The sequence below is a fragment of the Vitis riparia genome, chromosome 18 (genome assembly GCF_004353265.1).
Source record: "Vitis riparia cultivar Riparia Gloire de Montpellier isolate 1030 chromosome 18, EGFV_Vit.rip_1.0, whole genome shotgun sequence".
Lineage (NCBI taxonomy): Eukaryota > Viridiplantae > Streptophyta > Magnoliopsida > Vitales > Vitaceae > Vitis > Vitis riparia.
This window is the reverse complement of record NC_048448.1, coordinates 34,312,998-34,333,931: the sequence shown is the minus strand read 5'-3', so window position 1 is coordinate 34,333,931 and position 20,934 is coordinate 34,312,998. Positions and strand designations below refer to the sequence as shown.

The 20,934-nt window shown below is 34.6% G+C and overlaps 1 protein-coding gene, 1 long non-coding RNA gene and 2 pseudogenes across 2 annotated transcripts; 1 reads left to right on the top strand and 3 right to left on the bottom strand.

Moving 5' to 3' along the window:
- The first annotated feature begins 1,544 nt into the window (after positions 1-1,544).
- On the top strand, positions 1,545-3,736 carry LOC117905765 (annotated as a pseudogene).
- Positions 3,737-6,091: 2,355 nt separating this feature from the next.
- Positions 6,092-11,103, bottom strand: LOC117907600 (annotated as a pseudogene).
- A 1,486-nt stretch (positions 11,104-12,589) lies between these two features.
- On the bottom strand, positions 12,590-13,787 carry LOC117907601. Its single transcript, XR_004650021.1, has 3 exons — positions 13,636-13,787; positions 13,268-13,477; positions 12,590-12,907 (listed from the first exon to the last, which is right to left on the bottom strand). It is a non-coding gene; the product is annotated as an uncharacterized LOC117907601 (long non-coding RNA).
- A 102-nt stretch (positions 13,788-13,889) lies between these two features.
- On the bottom strand, positions 13,890-19,220 carry LOC117905764 (disease resistance protein RUN1-like). The gene is made up of 5 exons (XM_034818639.1): positions 18,691-19,220; positions 16,774-17,851; positions 16,362-16,688; positions 15,220-16,275; positions 13,890-14,705 (listed from the first exon to the last, which is right to left on the bottom strand). Exons 1-5 carry the CDS (start codon positions 19,161-19,163, stop codon positions 13,890-13,892), a joined length of 3,750 nt encoding a protein of 1,249 aa, XP_034674530.1. The 5' UTR covers positions 19,164-19,220.
- Between the last annotated feature and the right edge of the window lie 1,714 nt (positions 19,221-20,934).

The following is a 20,934-nucleotide window of genomic DNA, read 5'->3' as shown; positions in this document are numbered from 1 at the left end:
AAGGGCTTCCGAGCACCTGAGGTAAGAACTTGTAATCATTTTCGCTTCAGTGATTGTATTATTGTTATTATTTTCTATGTCCTGTTCATTCGAATCCTAACCCACACTATTGGTCAAAAAGGGGTAATGATTAGTGCTATCACGAGTGGGCATATTGCTGATTTTATTGGTCGAAAAGGGATAAGATGGAGAATACTCTATCGAGATTGTTCATATTTGAGCATTTTTCCTGCACAAACCTTCTCTCACAACTTGCTTTCTTTGTGGGTGGAATCAGGCCATGGGGATGTCATCCATGATCTGTATAGCAAGATGGCTCACAGTCTACTTATCTTTTGTAGGATGTCTCCAATTTTCAATTATAATTTTGATATATTTGTATATGCTTTTCTTCATGTTTTACCCTTTGGATGTTTCAATGTAGGGATCTTTTTTCCTTTATTTTGGGAGATTTCTTCGTCTTATATGGAATTGGTGTTCTTTCTTATGTGGTATGTTTTTATGAGAAGCTTCTCTTCTTGGATATGAAGTTCTGATAATTATGCAACTTAAGAAGCATTAAACATCTCTCTCTTCCTCTGGATGAATAGGTACTAGTCTTCATTGCTGAAATAACACTGAATCTTTGAGGAGCACTAGCAACAGCAAATCAGGTAGAATTTTTTATTTTATTTTATTGTTTGCATTGTTTTCAGAATCAATTTTGTTGAAGAATAATTTATGGTGGAATGATTTCAATATGATTTACTGTAAAAATGTGCTTTAATATATTGGATTGGGTTTAAAGCCTCAGGCATTAACTTTATTGAGAGGCTTGTGTGCTCTTAGTTCTTTGGATGGTAACAGGCTCACTTAATTTTTATGTGATTTCCCTTATCTGCTATTGATGTCTATGGACTTCAGTTTCTGATCTATGAGGTTTTGAGAGTGATGAATACGGTATTTTGATGATCCAAACAATTATTGTATTCATAATTGGCTTGTATTATTTGAAAAAAAAAAAATTTACTTTTGTGCATCTTTCGTCCTTCCCTGTTTTGTTTTTGATAAAGATTGAGTTTTTGTGTTTTTCTTCAACCCCTGGATTAACATCTATACTATTATTGCTATCTCGTTTTTGGTCAATTTATTATCTTTCTGGATGGTGCAGTTGCATTTTGAATCAATCGATGTCTGTTTTGGGGCACTGGCCTGGTTTCACTGGTCGTTAGTAGTTTTCAAGCCCTTCTTATTAACTGCCTTAGTTTTTGTTGGGACTTTGTCGTTCATCGTTATTATTATTACTATTATTATTATTGGTGTTGCCATATGTATAAGTTAAGTCTTTGATTTGCCTTTTATCATACACATAAAATGTCTTTTAGTGTCCAAAGGTAATCAATAGTGGGTTTCCTCGTTTTGATGAGAATTGCAGATATTTATATAATGGAAATTGATTCATTCTCTAAACCCTGTAGTTTTTCTACTCGTATTCTGATTAGGTTGCAATTGAAGACCAGGAGCATATCTTAAATGAGGTGAAGACCCACATCATTTCTTCTCCTCTTGATCCATCTCCTATGAGGACAATGATTGGGGGCAGTGTTGCCAATACTATTCGAGGACTCTCTGCAGGCTTTGGGGTCAATTGTGGAATACTCTGAGCATGTGGGGATGATGAGCAAGGAGGCTTGTTTGTAATTAACATGGGCTCTAGTGGAGTGAACTTTTCAGCATTGAGGATAAAGAAGGGGCCAACAACTCAGGTGAGCTTCATATTTCTATTATATAAATGGACTAGCTCTTTGACATTTTTTCATTGGAATTCTGGATAATAAGTGCTGGAAATTTATTGACACTGGTACATCACAGTGTGTTTGCCTGGTTGATGCATTGGGCAATCGTACTGTGCGGCCCTGTCTCTCAAGTGCTGTTAAGATTCAGGTGCATGATGTTTTTCTAGTTTTATTTCTTTTCACTTAAAATAGTTTAGGCTCCAAGTCTTTCTTTTCATACAGTTTTCTTATTAAGATGAGCATACATGGAGTCTTATTATTGTTTTGTCCCTTGCAGGCAAAGGAATTAACTAAAGAGGATTTTAAAGGGGCAAAGGTAAGGCATCTCTAGATGGAAATAGGATATCATGGATCAAGTGTGACCGTGGAATTTCTTTTTACTGTTATCTTATTATTCATTTTCTTCTTGACATGGTAGGTTAACTTACTGTTAACTAGTTGGATTACATTTGTATTCCAACAAATGATATTAGCTACTTTGTAAGTATCTAAACTATAGGCATAAAGGTGCATCTATATGTTTAATTTATAGCTCAGCTTCAAATACATAGATGCAATGTAATTGCTCTGTTTGGTTATTGGTAGTGCATAGCTTCTGAAAAACATATCATTCAGCAGTTCTGTTAGAACTTAATTGCTGATCCATCTGTTGTTACAATGGTTGGTAATGAGATATGGGATATATAATTTGGAAGTTATTCATGCTGTAATTCAGATGGCCAAAGAGGAGTGCGTATTTGTATCCTTGGATTTGGCCAGTTTTGAGGTATGAGTTTTTTTGCATGTGATTGAAAGAAGGTCTTCCATTTGGTTTTCTGCATTGTGATAAACAAAATGAAATTATCACCAAAATGTTAATGAAAAAAAAAAAAAAAGGAAATGGAGCTTCATAATCTTTATAATTAGTTCCTCTACACTCTCTAAAATGATCATACCTTATAGACAGAATTTTATGTCATTTTCAATTAAAAGACTCACTAGTCCTCCAGTGGCATAATACCATGTTTGAAAAGCAAAAAAAAAAGAGGGGTTGTTGTACTTTGACTGCAATATCCTACTCATGCACTGGAACAGACTTGTTCTGAATTACTGGGTAAGGAATTGTCTCTTTTAACCATTGTTTTTTTTTTTTTTATTACCTTGGCCAGATGGTTCGGAACTTTAGAGGACCTCTTCTAGAGTTACTGCAATTAGGGGATATAGATCTTTGCTTTGCCAATGAGAATGAAACAAGAGAGCTATTAAGATGATTGCCAATTGATTTTTCCAAACCTATCATGCTAAAACAATCGGTGATGAAAGAGAATTAATCCTCCTCATCCAACTTAAAATTTTTGGTGCAATATGTGGTAAATGATGCTAATTTCTCTTATGATGGTTATAGAAATGACTAAAATGCTAGTCCTGAGGCTGTTCTTGAATTTCTTGCTAAGCACTGCCAATGGGCAGTGGTGACACTAGGTTCTAATAGATGCCTTGCAAAATGCGGAAGAGAGGTTAGTGCAATGTAGTTACATTGCACTTCTGTTGATGTCACCAATAAAATGCATTTTACTTGTATTCAGATGTGCCCTGTGGAGAATTAGCTGCATTCTGGTTGTTAGTTTGAGTAACGTATAGAATGTTCCATTTTTCTTTCAGATGGTCCGAGTTCCAGCCATAGGGGAGGAAAAGGCAATTGATGCCATTGGAGCAGGGGACCTGTTTGTAGGTGGGTTTTTGTATGGGTTAGTGAAGGGACTATCACTGGAAGAATGTTGTTGAGTGGGCACATGTAGTGGTTATGTTTGTTATTTAGGTTGTGTTTTTTGCCATAGAAAAACAGATTCAAAAGATTGTATATTTATTGAAAATAAATTTATGTTTTGCCACATTGACTGAATGCTGAATAGTATGTGAAGAAAATGCTAATTGTTGATGCTTTTAAGAGTTGCAATCTATATCATTGTGATGTTGAATAAGACAGGAAAATAACCATGGAACCTATGTCACAGAATTTTTCAAACGGGAAAAAACCTAATACCCAAACCCGAGCCCCGCCCCGAAAACACATTTGGTACGGGGATGGGATTATCAAGTCTATTGTAAACGGGAACGGGACACATTAACCTGTCCCGCCCCGGGTTTGGGACGGGGATGGGAAAGAGATTCAGATAATTGGGACAGGAATGGGGTAGGGGTGACCTAGCCCAAACCCGTCCCGTTGCCAATCCTAGGAATTAGCGAGGTTCAATTTTGGGCATCCATATAATAGGTTTTTAGGATACTTTTACGATGCCCTTTTGGATGTTGTATGCACTTATAGATAAACAATGTGTACTTGATTTGACTCATATACTGATGGGCTTGATTATAATTGTACTCTTGGGGTGCCAAAGGCATTTTATCCATCACTGTACCTTTTTAAGGTTAAAATTATTTCAATATTTATTTTTAATCATTTTTTAGTACAAAAAGTTGTGTGACTGTAAAAAATAATTAATGATCAATAATTAAGGGTTTTAAAATATGAAAAATTTTAAAATAATATGAAATATATATATTTTTAAAACAAATTTGGAGCCCTTCTCGTTACAAATGAACATCTTTAGATTTAATAAGATTTTTTTATTTTATTTTTTTTGCATGAAAAGTTAATGGGCTTAATATTTTAGTATCAATTCTATTTTAAATTAAATTGGTTTGGCTTGGGTTTGCTCTCCAATGGTCACCAGTTTAAGTCCCCTCAAGATTACTAGAGGTTTACCCAATCATTAACTTCAGGTCACGTGGGATTAGTTGAGAAAAAAATTATTTTAAATTAAAATTTATTTTTAGATATATATTTTATTTGAATATAAAAAGTAATAGATTTAGTGAGTGTTTAATAAACCAACTTAATAATTTAAAGTGATTTAATAACTTAATATAAGTCATTAAATAAATTAAGTATATTTTGTAAAATAACTTAATGATATGAATTAAAGTAAAATTTAATTTTAAGTAATAAATAAAAAATAATTAACTTCTTTTTTAAGTTCACATCTTCATTTTATTTTTTTTATCCTAATTACCTCCACAATTTCTTTTCTACTCTACGACTTTCATTATTACTCAATCTCTTTTATTTTAATTATAATTTATGAGAGTAAATATATCAATTCCATGATTTAGAATAAATTTTAGATTAATTTTATTTAACAATCTTAATATTTAAAGTAAGAATTAAATAATAAATTTTATGTCAATAATTTGAATATAATTTAACTTAAATTTGACATAAATTATTAAATAATAAGTAATAAGTATTAAGTTTTACCAAACACCCCCTTAAATTCATATAAAAAATAAAGTCTTAATGACACTTTTATATAAATTTCTATTCAAATTTCGGTCCCTTTAAAGTACATTTACATAATAAAAAGAGTTTAATTAAGATATAATCAAATTATTATTATTATTATTATTCAAAATATTTAAGTGAATAAATCTAAAAATTTCTGAACACAACCTCCCTCAACCCAATTAATTTAACCTTTGTCGGTGCATAGGCCAAAAAATACACTGAATGGGATGGGAGATCAATGTTATATATGCGGAAATTTGGCTGATTTTTCCACTATTTTAGGTAATTACTGATTTTTTTTTTTTTTCAGAATTTTGGCTGATTTTTATGAAATTTCCGGATTATATCAATTTGGTCAACGACGGGCTGTGACTCAGTCAAACAGCAGCTTCAAACCTTCAGTGACCATCGGAACAAGTTTGGCCCCTGGTGATGTATGCGGACGAAAACATAAATATCCAAGTTAAAAACAAAATATTAAAAGAAGATTTTATTAAATAAATTAATTTTAATTATTTTATTTTTAAATTTGATTTGATTCATTACAAAAAATATAAAAATATATAAAAATTAAAAAATAGACATATATCATCATTTATTTTATATATTTATAATTTTTTTTATTGATGGAAAGATATTATTATTAAATATAACAAATTATATATATAGAAATTTAAAAAAAATAATTTCAAAATATTTATTATTACTTATTATAAATTTTTTAGAGCTTTTTATAATATTTTTTTTTGATACTTTTTTATATATCCTTATTGAATTATAAATATATTTATGAAAACCGATATTTTTATTTTGAGTATGAGTATAGTTTTAAAAAAGAATTGTGATCCAACTCTATCAAATATAATCTTACTATTTAAAAAAAAAATCATAATCAGGGGTGGTCAATAAATTCACTAAATTAAAATTAAAGTATCTTAAATTATTAAATATAAAATTTTAGAAACACACGTAAAAGCAATTACTCACAATGTGAATTTGAAAATGATGAGGTGACACATATCAATGGTGAACCATGAACGACCGATACGGTCAATATTTGTGGGTCAAAAAGATGCTTGAAACCATTACAATCACCCCCTCTGGGTTCTGCGTCATCCTGCAACACTGAATCATTCACATCTTCCTGGACACTGCTTCTTTCGGCTTCTCCCGATTGGGTGGTCTTCTCCCGATTCATGGAAATCATCAAGGTCTCTTCCACTAGGATTCCCATCATCAATGTAGGAACAATCCTCATCACGGCTACTTCTAATGTACACAGGACAAACTCCACAATGCCTCACAATGCAGGACTCGCTGTTTGTATCAAATGAAAACCTAATGTGACTCAATTTCTCAGGAGCGAAGCCGAGAAATGATGGTACATAGGCCAGCCACACATGGTCTGACCCAATCGTTATATCTTTGAGTCCCCTAGTGAATGCATCAAAGATGTGAAAGCTGCGACTGGATTTCCATTTCGAATTAAGAGCACAGAATTCCAAGTCACAGTAGGCTGACCAACTACTTGTAAGGGAATTGTTCTTGGGCGCTACAACAGCACAAAGAGCAAAACCCAGAAAGTTACTAGAATACCAATTTGGAGATACCTTCATATCTATTTTACGCCACCTTTTGCTACGATGCTTGAACCAATCCGGTATTCCACTTCCAGGAAAAACAGTGCTGAATTGGACATCAACTTCTGAGTTTTGCTGCACGACAGAAACCGTGATGATTCTAAGAGAGATCCTATATACCCTACTGTTTTTGGTAATAAACCATCAATTTAATTTTTAAAATTTATTAACAAATTGCACTCTGATGATTTCATTCAAATTTATAATTTTCTTTTTCTATGCACAACCACAAAAAAATAAACAATCAAATACAAAGCCTTGATAAAAATGTATGTCAGTACCAGTAAACAAACATTTTTCTTGAAAATATGAAAAACTAGTAACAAACATTAATCTTATATATATATATTCAAGTTGCAGCCATAGAGAACTTACTTCCTCAAAAGTGGACCTCCATTTCTCTTGGTCAACCTTGGCTGCCATACTCTGTAAATCACGCTCCATCCTACTTTGAAACTTGGTTAGTTTGGAGCAATTTCGAAATATAGAACCTCTACATAACGAGAAAACCGATTGAGGGGAGATATCTTCCAGTGATTTGCAATTACTTGCATTTAAAATTACCAAGCTTGATGGGAGCGCTGGCAATGCTCGTAGGCTCCAGCAATTTTGCAGGAAAAGCATCTTTAGACTAGAAAGTTGATCCAAGGTCCCTGGCAAAGCGTCTAAGTTCCCTGAGTTCACTTCACATTTTCCAAGATCCGAGCAGCCAGAAAGAGAAAGGCACCACAGAAGTGTCAATTTACAAATGCTGCTTGGAAGACTCCGGAGCTTTCTGCAATTTTTTAAATCCAATATTTCAAGCTTAGTGGCATAATCAATTGAGGAGGGGAGTTCTGTTATAGCAGTTCCATCTAAATAGAGCTGTCTTAAGCAGGGCATGTGCTGAGAGATATCCAGAACCTTCTCTAGCTTTGAGCAACCAGAGAGAATGAGAGTTTCAAGGGATACCAACTGACTGATGCCTGGAAAATGCTCAAGGTTTATGCAGTTTTCCAAACTCAACCAAGTGAGTTTGTCCAAATCTCCAAGGGACGGGTGAATTTTACACAACTGTGTACAACCATCCAGAATCAAGGAGTTAAGATTGGTGACGCTTGAGAAATCTGGAGTTTCCGTCAGGTATTTAGAGTGACGAAGATCCATATATTTTAAGTTTTCAAAAACCTGTAACAAAAGACAAGTGATTATAAATAATTCACTTAATTATGTACATAGCATATTATTCCCTCTCCCCCACCCCTTAAAAAAAAAAAAAAAGTAAATCAACCATACCTTATTTCCTTCCCATAACTAAGTAAGGTGGCTATGAGGCATGCAGAGCCACACAAGATTCTTAGACTTAAAATCAGATGGCAACAATTTCAGAGGATAATAGTCCCAAAAAAGATACCTCAGCTCATCATAATGAAATTTAAAGTCATCAGAAATGTGTACTTCACATTGCATTTGAGGGGCAGTAATTCGAAGCACTCTAAGTTTAGTCATCTTGGCAAAGGCTGCAGTGGTAAATCGTATTTCCTTTAAGCCAGACAAGTCGAGGTCTATAACTTCAACTCTCTTGGTTCCCTACGAAAAAGCATGCAAAAAAAAAAGAACAAAAACATTCACTAAAACTATATACATGCACAAATGGTTAAATGAAATGAATTTTAGAAGCCTAAAACTTTTTATGAAAAATAAGTTCATGTATTTAATCCTCACCGTAAGGTTCTCTAATACATGACAGATATCTTCTTGCATCACTAATCTACTGCGTTTGCCAGGCTCTTCAGGAGAAGTTCTGCGAACAATTCCCTTGCCCATTTCTATAAGTAAATCATGGATATATAGCTCATTATCAATAATACTTATGAGTGACTTGTCAACGAGAGTTTTTATTCCACTAATGGGGAAAAAGCCACAACTTTTTAGTATATCTATTACTAAATCTTTAGGCGCCCCCCAAAAAATAAATGCAATATCTAGAAATAAATTCTGTTGATGATCTTCTAACTCATCAAAACTTATTTGAAGCACTTTCTGAATTTCCATATTAGGGATTTTTTGTAGTTTATTCAATGCACACTCCCATTCATCTTTGCTTTTCTTACATAAAGAAGAACCAAAAACTTCGAGAGCCAATGGAAGGCCTTGAGCATAAGCAATGACATGATCAATAAGCTCCATAACATCTCCTGAAGGGGAGTCATTTCTGAAGGCATAATGGTTGAAGAGCTCAATAGCTTTCTCATCCTCTAATTTTTGAACCTCATATACAACAGTCACATCATGCGCAACAAACAAATGTTTATCCCTAGTTGTTATAATGATTCTACTTTGTGGACCAAACCAATTAGACTCACCTGCTAAATTTCGTAATATTGATCGGTGGTTCACATTATCAATAACAATAAGGACCTTTTTGGAGTGTAATCTTGCCTTCACTGAAGTAGTTGTCACATCAATATTTTCATCCCTCAAAACCCTTGAAAGAAGTAGCTTCTTTAAATCTTTACCTTTTCTTGCCAAATTTGCTACATCGTCAAGAAAGCAACAACCTTCAAATTTGTCAGAAATTTTTTCATAAATAGCTTTAGCAAGGGTAGTTTTCCCTATTCCGCCCATACCCCAAATTCCAACCATGCGAACATCATCTGCCTCTAAACGTAATAACATTTCCACTTCTTGTATACGAGAATCTATCCCAACCAGATCCTTAGTATCACTTGTTAATGTGCTGAACAAGTTATTGAAAATATCCTTAGCCACGTCCTTGATTAGCAAAGCCTCATTCCTACCATAGTTGAAGCACAAAAATGTGACAGTCTAGCAAGCCATAAAAAAGATATCAAAAATAAAGAAAATAGGAGAAGATGTGTAGGTTTAATTATTGTAACTCATATATAAATAGAAAGATTAATCACAAGTTAACAATGTTTAGAATAAAAATAAACATAAGAGTGAAAAAGGGTTTAGATAGTTACTTAATATTCTTTGTATCCCAGCCTGATAAATTTGCAACTTGAGTGAGAGCATCCCTCCAAATCTTCACCCTCTCCATATTCTCCTTCATATTTTCTTCATGTTTTGCTAAGGCTTCTCCAAAATTTCCCCTCTGTTTTCGCACATCAGACGGATCCACATGGTAAAAAATTGGGAGAACCGTCTGTCCCTTGTTTTCCTTGCATTCTAGTATCTTTACAAGCTCCTCTAAACACCACCTAGAGGATGCATAATTTTCTGACAAAACAATGATAGAAAACATGGAGTTCTCAATAGCTGTAACAAGGGCAGAAGATATGACTTCACCTCTCTTAAGCTCATCATTGTCGATGAAAGTATTGATTCCTTTCTGGCACAAGGTCATAGAGATGGGCAGTGAAGTTATTGCGAGTGTCATCTCCTCTAAAGCTGAGGAAGACATTAAACTTGCGTTGAGAAGAAGAAGAAGAAGAAGAAGAAGAAGAAGAAGAAGAAGCATCAGCCATTTCGGAGGTACTACGAGTGATGAATTCTAAATGATCCTGTGGGAAAGATAAAGAAAAAGCACAATTGATTATATAATTCCAAATTTTCCAATCAACACCCAATAAACATATCAAAAAACATGTAATTACAATTTTAATTCTTTGTATTATCAAATGAAAATTGAACAATAATGCTGGATTTGCTTGATTGCAAAGAAGAAATACGCTAGTGAGGCTCAATTAAAGAATACACCTGTGAAAAATCTGAACAAGAGAACGGTAAGCAATAGTAACCAAAAACAGTGACAGATGATGTCGATGCAGATGCTGATGCAATTGAAGCCAAGCCTCACAACAGAACTTCTGCAACAAGAAGAGAAAAAGCTCCACCTATATGCAGTGAGTAGCAGGAAAGCACATGAAAGGATACAAGCAAAGATGGAGGCCGTGATACTTGCCAGAAAGTAGAAAGTAGAAAGAAGAAGCGGCAGAAAATGCTTGGTGAGTTTGCTTCTTCCAAATGAAATTACTTCTCCCAAAAAAAGGTATCCATGTAAAAGAGAAATAGGTAAAGTTAGAGAGAGAGTGATAAGATGTTCCCCGTGTTCTTGAGTGTTCTCATCTCTTCTTTACATTGCGGAGGGAAATTCTTTGCTCTGTGAGGGAAAATCAGAAAATGGGAAAATCGGTCTAACAAAAAATCGACATGACAATTTTTTTATTTTTTTGGTCATTTCCATTTCAATATTTTTCAGATATTTCGGGATTTTATCCCCATATGATTTTTCGGATGGATTTCAAAGCCAAAACCAACCTCCATAAATTCTAGGATTTCCCAGAAACCATCAAAACATAAACAATAACACAAAAGACCAAAAATGCAAAAAATAAAAAGAACAACAAAATAAAAACAAAAACTGAAACCCTAACCTGAAATCTCTACAACAACCACAGATCTGGATTTTGGCCTCAGTGAGTAATGTTTTGATCTTAGAAGAGAGAAATAGTTCAACCTTAGTGAATAGAAGTTTGGATCTTGGAAGAGAAACAGAGAAGAGAATAGGAGAAGGAGATCGATGACTGAAAAGAGAAAGGGAAATAGAAGACCAAAAAAATAAAATGAAAAAGAATTGCGGTTGATTTCGGTCCCAATATATATATATATATATATATGTAAGGAGGGCTGGCGGCGACAGTGGGCGGCTGGCGCTGGAGCTAAGACAGGGGCGGCCGCGAGGGGAGGGTTTGCTAGTGGCGGGAAAAGAAACTTTTTATACTCAGAAAAACGGCGTCGTTTTGAAGCCAGAATCATCAAAACAACGTCGTTTTGATGGGGTTAAAAAAAAATTTGAAGTGATTGAACCGTCCTATTCGCCGATCCAACCGGACCAACCCTTAGTTGATCCTATCCGATCCCGGTTCAACCATCCTCTAGGTCAATTAACCGGAACATCGGCAATCCCACCGGCAAATCTCGATTTTTAAAACCATGTGTAAAATAGCAAAAATTAATAAATTTCTATAAATAAATTAGTTTGATTTACTTTAAGAATTTTTTATCTTTTAATAATTATTAAATATAAAATAAAATTTAATGTTAAATAAAATTATAATATTCTTGAAAAAAATATCATAAATATATCATTATTAATTAATTTTTTATATTATTAAAAAAAATAGATGACAAATTTGCAAGTATGATGCATTATTATTTGATATATCATAGTAAAATCTAGTTATTGATATTTACCTATTTATGATATTTTGATAGGATAGTTTTTCAATTATTAAAATCAAACATATTTACACATATTTACAAAATAATCATTTGTTTTAAAATAATTACAACCGATGTAAATGAATTTCAAAATAGAACATTTTTATTTTTTTATAAAGTGTGAATGTAAAAATTATTTATATACTTATAATATTAAGTTAATTAAAGGAAATACTCAACTTTAAAAAACAAAACCAACAACAATAACTTTCAAATAAGTTTTTTCGAATTGTTTCTTAAAAAATGTTTTTATTAATTCAATCAAACATATATATATATTTTTAAATTTTTTGGTTATGAGAACAAAAACTATTTTTTAGTATTCAATTCCCACACACATTTTTATTTCTGAAAACCAAAAAAAAAAAACTGTTGTTAAAAATTAGATCTAAAACTGTTTTTGATAACACCAAAAATGGGCCTGAATCATTAACAATCTCATATGAGAAATAGGAAAGCAATACAATACACTGATCTAAATGTCAGGAGCCTGATGTAGCCCATGAATTCGGACTTATCACTCTATCTAAATGTAAACTCTCCATAAAATACACTAATCTAATTCATCAATCAAAAGTGTAATTATTTATTTATTTTGATAGGTAAATTTTCCCCACTCAGTCTTGATTCTTGAACGAACATCCCACAAACCCTTCCCTTCCCATCTTTTCACCATTACTTTTCTCCGAGTCATTCTTGGAGCCAACAACTATGAGCAAGCCACCGGAAACTACCACCCCAGTCCCCAGGAGTTTCCAATTATTGGTAGCCTCCACATGCTGGGAAATCTTCCTCTCCGCAACCTCAGCCGGCTGATGTTACTAAAAAGGTTGCTGATGTTATCGATGATAATACTTACCGGATGGTTTTCTTGGATGCAACAAGGACGGGATGAATGACTTGAAAACCCTTGTTCGAGAGAGCACCAGGTTGGCAGGAACCTAAAAAACGGGAAAAAGAACCGTCAATGACAGGATTTTCCCATTTACTGTGGCTGTATGATTTGGCTGTGTAGAAAAGTATATATAGACATATAGCCTTGTTTGTATCGAGATTAATCATTAATTACTTTCATAATTTCAGACAATATATTGTAATGCAATTGTAACAAATCCACTGGCTTTGGATTACCCTTGATAATTAATCAATAGATAACAATTCTGGGGCATCTTTAAGTTTTTCATAGCACTACTGTAAACTTGTGGTAACGAACAAGTGAGAATTATATACCAAAAAGTTGTGAATCTCTCAGTGGTGAAGAAATGAACAAAAGAGAATATTGAGGTAAAGCATGGAAATACCAGTTTCATTCTTCAATGATTTTGTCCCTCTGTTTGGTTAGCTGCAATCAATGAGAATTTCATCTTCACTCCGACTTATTGAACTGGGGTACCCCATTAACAAAGAATACACCTGAATTCTTAGGATGGGATCTGGATTGGATAATCATTGGATTCTGCATTTCAGTTGACACAGGCTGAGTTTTCAGTAAAGTAGCAATCGCAATGTTGCTGCAATTGGTTCAGTTTCGAGCAAAATCTTCAATCCACAATTTTGTTAGAATAGGTAACTTCGAATTTATATGGTTAAAGTCCCATGCATATAATAAAAAAATACAACTATACACCACAAAATGATGTAAACTTGTGATAAGAAATGAGTAACGTACTAAGAAGTTGAGAGATTCCTTTCACAATGCCCTGTTCCCATTTGAATAAAAGATGCGGTCCAGGAAATGAGCAAATAGGAGAGTTCTTCACCATGAAAGGGAGAATTTGTATATTTTGAAATTCAAAGAGTGGGAGAAAAGATTTATGGAGATTCAAATCATCCTTTGCTCTTCCTCCTTTGTTATCCATTTTTCTATCATGGGGTTCTTCCCTTCATCCCAGAAGAAAATCAATCCAAAAGCAAAAGTGGATCTCATTTCAAGATTTTTGCTCTCTTCTTCCTGTGCTCTGTTGCAGGTGTGTGTGTCATTGCCACTGCATTTGCCCTCATCCACTGTTCCTGCATGCGTGCTGTACATTCTGCTAGAGCTTGGTCCTCTTCATGAGTGTAGCAGTAATCAATACTCTTTGATTCCAAGTCCTCATTCGAGTAGTCACTGCTACTGAGATCGTCAGCAGTGTGGTACTCATCTTCATTCTGTAATTCTAAGCTTGTGTAGGAGCAGCCACTTCCACTGGGTTCCCTAGGGTCAAGGCTACTCCCGGCTTTGCCATCTTCAGGAATTGAGTGGTCAAGTTCTTCAAGGATAACACTTGAATGTTGAGGAGGAGAGATGTGTTGGATCATTGTTGCATTGTTGTCTCTAACATCTTCAGCGTACACTAGCCGAAACCCACAACTCTTCACTGTGTTGCGAGAACCAGATATCATAAATGAAACGATAATAGCCTCTGAGTCATCCCAGCTCTTGCATGGTGCAGGCGCATATGCCATCCATATATGATCTGACTCAATTAATCCATTTTCAAAACGGTGAGGGATGAAATCTCTCATGGAAGGCACATGTGTTCCATCACTGGAAATGCCATATGTTAAATAATGCATCTCTTGATGGATCAGATCCTTGAGACGAAGGACAGCACAAAGAGCAAAACCCAGAAAGTTACTATTTTTCCAATTCTTTGGAGGTGACTTTCTAACTATCCACCCCTTGTTCTGATGGCTGAACCAATCCGGTATTCCACTTCCAGGGATTAAAATCCTGAATAGAAGGGGCCTTCCATGATCCTATACAATCAAAGTCATGATGACATTGAGATCAAAGAAGATTGCCACAAATTAAATTAGGGTTCACTTAGGCACTACATCATTATATGGATTTTTTTTTTTTCCAGAAACAAAAATTTCAAATTTTCTACAAGATGTGTTTGATTGCTATATTTTGATTTTCAAATTTTAATTATAATATTTTTAAAACTTTGAGGAAACAAAGAGAAGTGGAAACTTCCTTTCATTGCAAAAGACAGTTTTGGAAAGTACAGCAAAACTTCAGGAATTCTACAAGGTTAAGGTTTCCTTCCTGTTCATTTTTATTTTTATTTTTATTTTTTCTGATTTGAGATATTGTTAACATATGAATGATTGTTCCAAGAAAAAAATAGATCAAGGTTAAATTATGAACTAATAAATAAATATGTTTTATCTTAAAAGAACTCGAAAATAGAATAGAAATTGTTTTTCCACAACATACATGTTTTTCCATATTATCAAAATGATGACATCATATAGAGAGAGAACATACCTGAGGATAGCTGGATCTCGATCCAAATTGGTGAATATTAGCTACCACAGTCCCAAAACTAGATTCCATGTTCCTTTGATGCTCCTTCATTTTGAAACAATTGGTAAATATAGCATGCCTAAGCCCTGTGTAATGACTTTGATTTGAGATTGTCTCCAATGATATGCAATTATGTGCATTTATTACTTCTACGCTTGATGGAAGCTCCGGTAAGGCCCCAAGCCTCCTGCAGTTTAGCAACTTAAGTACTGTCAGCTGAGGAAATTGACTGATGCTTGAAGGCAGACTAGCAAATTTGTTCCCACTTAAATTTAACTTCTTCAATGACAACAAGAGGCTAAGGCTACTCAATTGTGACCCATCCATTATATTGCAGTCACTCAAATTTAGGTCTTTTAAGAAGCCTAAAGCTGACAAAGGAGGCAAGAAGAAATCAGGGGAATTCAGTCCTTTACATCCATGAAAAGATAATACTTGAAGGTTTCTCAAATCAGCAAAGGAGGTAGGCAAAGCTCTTATAGGAATTCGGTCTGCATAAAGCTTCCTTAACCGTTTTAATTTCCCAAAATTCTGTGGCAAACTTTCAAGCTTTGAGCAATCAGAAAGTAGTAGGGTTTCAAGAGATTTCAAATTACAGATACCATTTGGAAGACTTCTGAGCATTTTGCAGTTTGTTAGATCCAATATAACAAGCCCGGTAGCATACTCAATTGATGAGGGTAGTTCTTCTATAGCTGTCCCATCTAAAAAGAGCTCTGATAAACGTTTCATATACCCTTTGATCTCAGGAAACTTCTTAAGTTTTGAGCAACCAGAAAGGATAAGGATTTGAAGAGATTCTAACTCAATACTCTCTGGAAAATCCCTAAGTTTTATACAGTCTCTTAAACTCAAGAAAACTAGTTTCTTAAGAACTGAAAGGGATGGGTGAACTGAACTCAATTTAGTACAACCTTCAAGGACCAACCTTTCAAGATTGCTAGCCCTTTCTAAATCAGGGATTTCCACGAGGCATTCAGAGTGACTGAGTTCCATGAATTTTAATTTCTCAAGATCCTGTGATGAAAGAAAAGTGGATAAAATAAATTAGCTTTTGACTTTACAGATTATCCAAACAACACAAATAAATTAATCATATATACCTTAATTCCTTTCCAAAGTTGTTCGATGTGGGTATAAGGCATGTTAAGTTCAACTAGATTCTCTGGGTTAAAATCATGTGGCAATGATTTCAAAGAGTATCCATGCCAATATAAGGATCTCAAATCATCAGAATGAAATTTAAAGTTCTGAGAAAAGTGCACTTCACATTGCTCCATTTTGAAAGGGCATTCAGAGTCTTTGCAAATGTGAGATTTGTAGACTTTGAGCAGCCTAAGTTTGTTCATCCTTTCAAATCCTTTCGAGGTAAAGTGTATCTCTTGCAAATTTGACAAGTCAAGGAATATGCCTTCAACTTCTTCTGTTCCCTACCAACCAAGAGTGAAGGATAAGTGAAAAGCATGCAATATATATATACATATGAAAAAGAAATTTTATGCACATCATCCTCACCGTATTCTTTTTCAATACATGGGAGACATCCTTATGCGACCACAACCTGCTCCATTTTCCAGGATCCTTGGGGGATTTTTCGCGAATAACTTCCATACCCATATGTTGTATTAAATCATGCATTTGGAGCTTGTTATTGGAAATAGTTAGGAAAGATTTGTCAAGAAGAGTTCTTATTCCAGAAGAAGGGAAGAAGCCACAACCCTCAAATATGTCCTCTACATAATCTTTATCCTCTCCCTTGAAAAAACATACAATATCAAGAAACATATCCTTCACTTTATGATCTAGTTCATCATAACTTAATCGAAGTACTTGGTTGATCTTTGGATTAGGAGTGTCTTTTAGCTTCTCCAAATAACTTTTCCACTCATGTCTCTCCATACCGAATAAAAATGAGCCTAAAATTTTGAGAGCTAAAGGAAGGCCTTGAGCATAAGTAGTTACTCTTCTTGAGAGCTCCATACAATCATAATCTGGAAGTTGATGTTTTGAGGAATAATGGCAAAGGACCTTCATGGCTTCATCATCATTTAATTTTCTGATCTCATAGTAGTTCACTAAATTTGAAGTTAACAATTGTTTATCCTTTGTCGTGACAATGATTCTACTTCCTTGCCCAAATGAATCTTGATTTTCAGTTAAGTATTCTAGTACCGCCTGATCTTTCACATCATCAAGCACAATAAAAACCTTTTTGGAACAAAGCCTTGCTTGAATAGAAGTGCATCCTCTTATATTCAACTTTCCATCATCCACTAATAAAGAAAGAAGTTTTTGTTGAAAGCCAATTAAACCTTGTTTTTTGAAGTCTTCGCCAACATTTTGAACAAATGCAGAACTTTCAAATTGATGACAGACTTTCTTATAAACAACATTAGCGAGTGTTGTTTTACCAATGCCAGCCATGCCCCAAATTCCTACTATGCGAACATCAGATGACTCAAAACAAAGCAGGGATTCTACTTCTTTTATGCGAGGAAATATTCCAACTAGATTTTTTTCATCACTTGAATACATTCTAAACAATTCGTTTGAAACATTGGTGATGATCTCTTTAATGAGCATTGACTCATTCCTGTCACAATGGATAACGAACACATATGAGTCTAGTAGATCACAAAAGATGGTAAAAAAAAAAAATTAAATGAGGTGAGATCATTTTATTCATTGCAACTATGGAAATTAAGAATAAACTGCATTAAGATAATTCTTATAAGTATTGCTTCATAAACCTATTATATGATAACTATTACTTGGAATAGAGCATACCAGGTAGCAATGCTAAAAAAACAATATCATAATAATAATAATAATTTACACATTCAATGAGTCCTAACCAACTCATCATCAACCCTTTTTTGTAATCCTAACTCTTAGGTGATATTTGGATTTGGGAAAGTATTAAAGAAAAAAGAATAATGTTAACAATTTTTTTTTTTTTATATATATTTAATAGGTTATACTATAGAAAAAAATTGATTCGTATGAAAAACACCAAAGAAAATAGAAAAATTAAAATTAATTAAAAATTTATATATTTTCGAATTATTTGATTTTTATATCAAATAGTTAAAAAAAAATAAAATGAGTTTGAAAAACTATATAAAAGTAATTTATTTTCTTTCACTTTTTCTTTTCTTCCACTTTTCTTTTCTCTTTTCTTTTTCTCTTTTCTTTTTCTCACATTTTTTCTCAAATTTTCTAAGAACCAAACATAGTTCCTTTTTATTTTTTTTCCTTTCTATTTTCCCTTAAATTGTCTGGAACAAACATAAACTTAATAAACAAACTCAATGACAATTGTGATAATTGGTTGCAAAATAAAGACCGATTCATGTTATGGGTGTATCAACAGAGCAATTCAGCATGCATATCATCACGTATAACTAGCTAAAATGAGATTTAGAAAATTACTTATTCCGGGATTCCCAGCCGGATAAATTTGAAACTTGAGTGAGAGCCTCCCTCCAAACCTTCTCCCTCTCCAAATTCTCCAAGTTCTCTTGATGCTTAGCCAGTGCTTCTCCAATTTTACCCCTCTGTTTCCGAACATCTGATGGATCCACGTTGTAGAAAATTGGGAGAACCCTCTGTCCCCTGCTTTTCTTGCACTCTACTATTTTCACCAACTCCTCCAAGCACCACCTAGAAGATGCATAATTTTCCGACAAAACAATAATAGAATGCATTGACCTCTCAATCGCTTTAAAAAGAGCTGGAGATATGGCTTCACCTCTTCCAAGCTTGTCATCATCGATGAAAGTGTTGATTCCTCTCCGGCACAAGGCGTCATAGAGATGGGCAGTGAAGTTATTGCGGGTGTCTTCTCCCCTAAAACTCAGAAACACATCATAACTCCACTGAGAAGAATAAGAAGCAGCAGCCATCGTTGAAGCAGAGAGAGCAGAACAGAGAATGAAAATTTTGAGATTTCAACTCTCAATTCGAAATTAGCCTGTTCCAAACACCAAAATTTGATGAATTCAAAAAAAACCAAGCAAAAAAAAAATCTTATTTCTTGAATTATCAAACAAAATTGAACAATAAAACCTAGCTTAATAAATCGCAAAACAAAAGCAGCATATGTTATATCGAAAAATAAAATATGTTACATAGAAATAGTCTCTTAAAGCTTTAAAGACAACACAAGAATCCAGAATCTGGATGATGAAGAAGTCAAAGTGTAGACCCCATTTTGGGGACCTCACTTTTCTGCAGAACTTTTAGCCCGGTGTCACTACCCAGCGAGCCACGTGTCACATCCTCAGTGGTCATAGGTGGATCAACCTTGCTTTTTGGGAGGCAAATATGAGGATGACACGTGGAGGAGGATTCTAGAAGGTGGTCCTGCAGGCCGTTAGGGGGCGCGGATGAGAGAGAAAGAGAGGAGGCTGTAGAGTGGTGCTTTTGGGTGGCTGTTTCTGCAGAGATGGTTTGGAGGGCAAATCCGGGGAAAAAAAATGAGATATTAGCAGAGGGGACTAGGTTAGAAAGAGAGGAAACTAAGAAAAACAGAGGAGGTTTCTGGAGAGAAAAAACAACATTGTGAGTAGTAGCAGAGGGTTCTGGGGAGAGAGGGGATTTCCTAGAGCTTGAAGGTCAGCAAACTGTGAGAGGTAGTGGTGCTATTGGCTGCCGTTTGGAGGGATTTTTGAGAGAGCTAGAACTGAGCAGAGAAGGTTGGCTTGGAGCGAATCAAACTTCTACTTGAGGGGAGCACGGCTAGGTAAGATTCTTTGGGTTCATAGGCTATTAATGATCATCATGCTTCTCTATTTTCGGGTTCATGCGATCATCTTGCATTGTTTGTGAGGTTGTTTTGATTTGGTTATTGTGGTTCCATTCTCTATTTCTCTGGTTTCATTCAAGGATAACCTGACTGTGCTTGGTTTGGTTGTGAGATATTTGAAAACTTTCTTGTATCTTGGATTTATTTTGTCTCTTAAGATGTTTTCCTAGTTTAATCCACCGACCTTCAAACCCACGGATAAAGAAAAATGAAATAAGTTTCTTCATATTTGTTGGGTGTTTGGTCTTTGTTTATCCTCTTTTAAAGCTTCATTCCATTGTATTCTCTGCTTCCTTCTCCCTATTATGTGCGTGGGTGTTTCCATCCGAATCTCTGTTTTTGGCTCCCACACTTGAGGTTTCCTTCTGCGAGTGAAGCTCCCAGGAATGGAGTCTGGCTTCTAGTAATTGATAAAATAGCTGGAGCCATGCATTGGTTCAAATGAAGCAGGAGTTTGTTAACCAGACTGTGTTCATGGATGCTCTGTTTTGGACTTCAATGAGAATGAAACTGGTTTGATTATATCCTTGTGGATCTAAAGGCGATTAAAAGGATCCAAGGAGGAGGATGCAGGTGGTGAGTAGGGTTTAAGGTGAAGGGCATGGGGTGAGGTGCCTTGGAAGACCCAGATTTGTTCCTACTGGCTTCCTTTACGATCAGGTTTGTTCCAAATGGTGATGCCGGTATGAAAGAGCTACAGGAGAGTGGCAATGGCTACATGGTAGACGCACCTCCTAAGTTCATAATCATCGATGTTAATTAGAGGAGTCGATCAGTAATGAGAACAAGAATCCCATATGCGATTTCATGAGGCTGCATGCAACTCTGAACCAGTTGGAAGTACTCCTCTCAGCTTCACTACCAAGTCT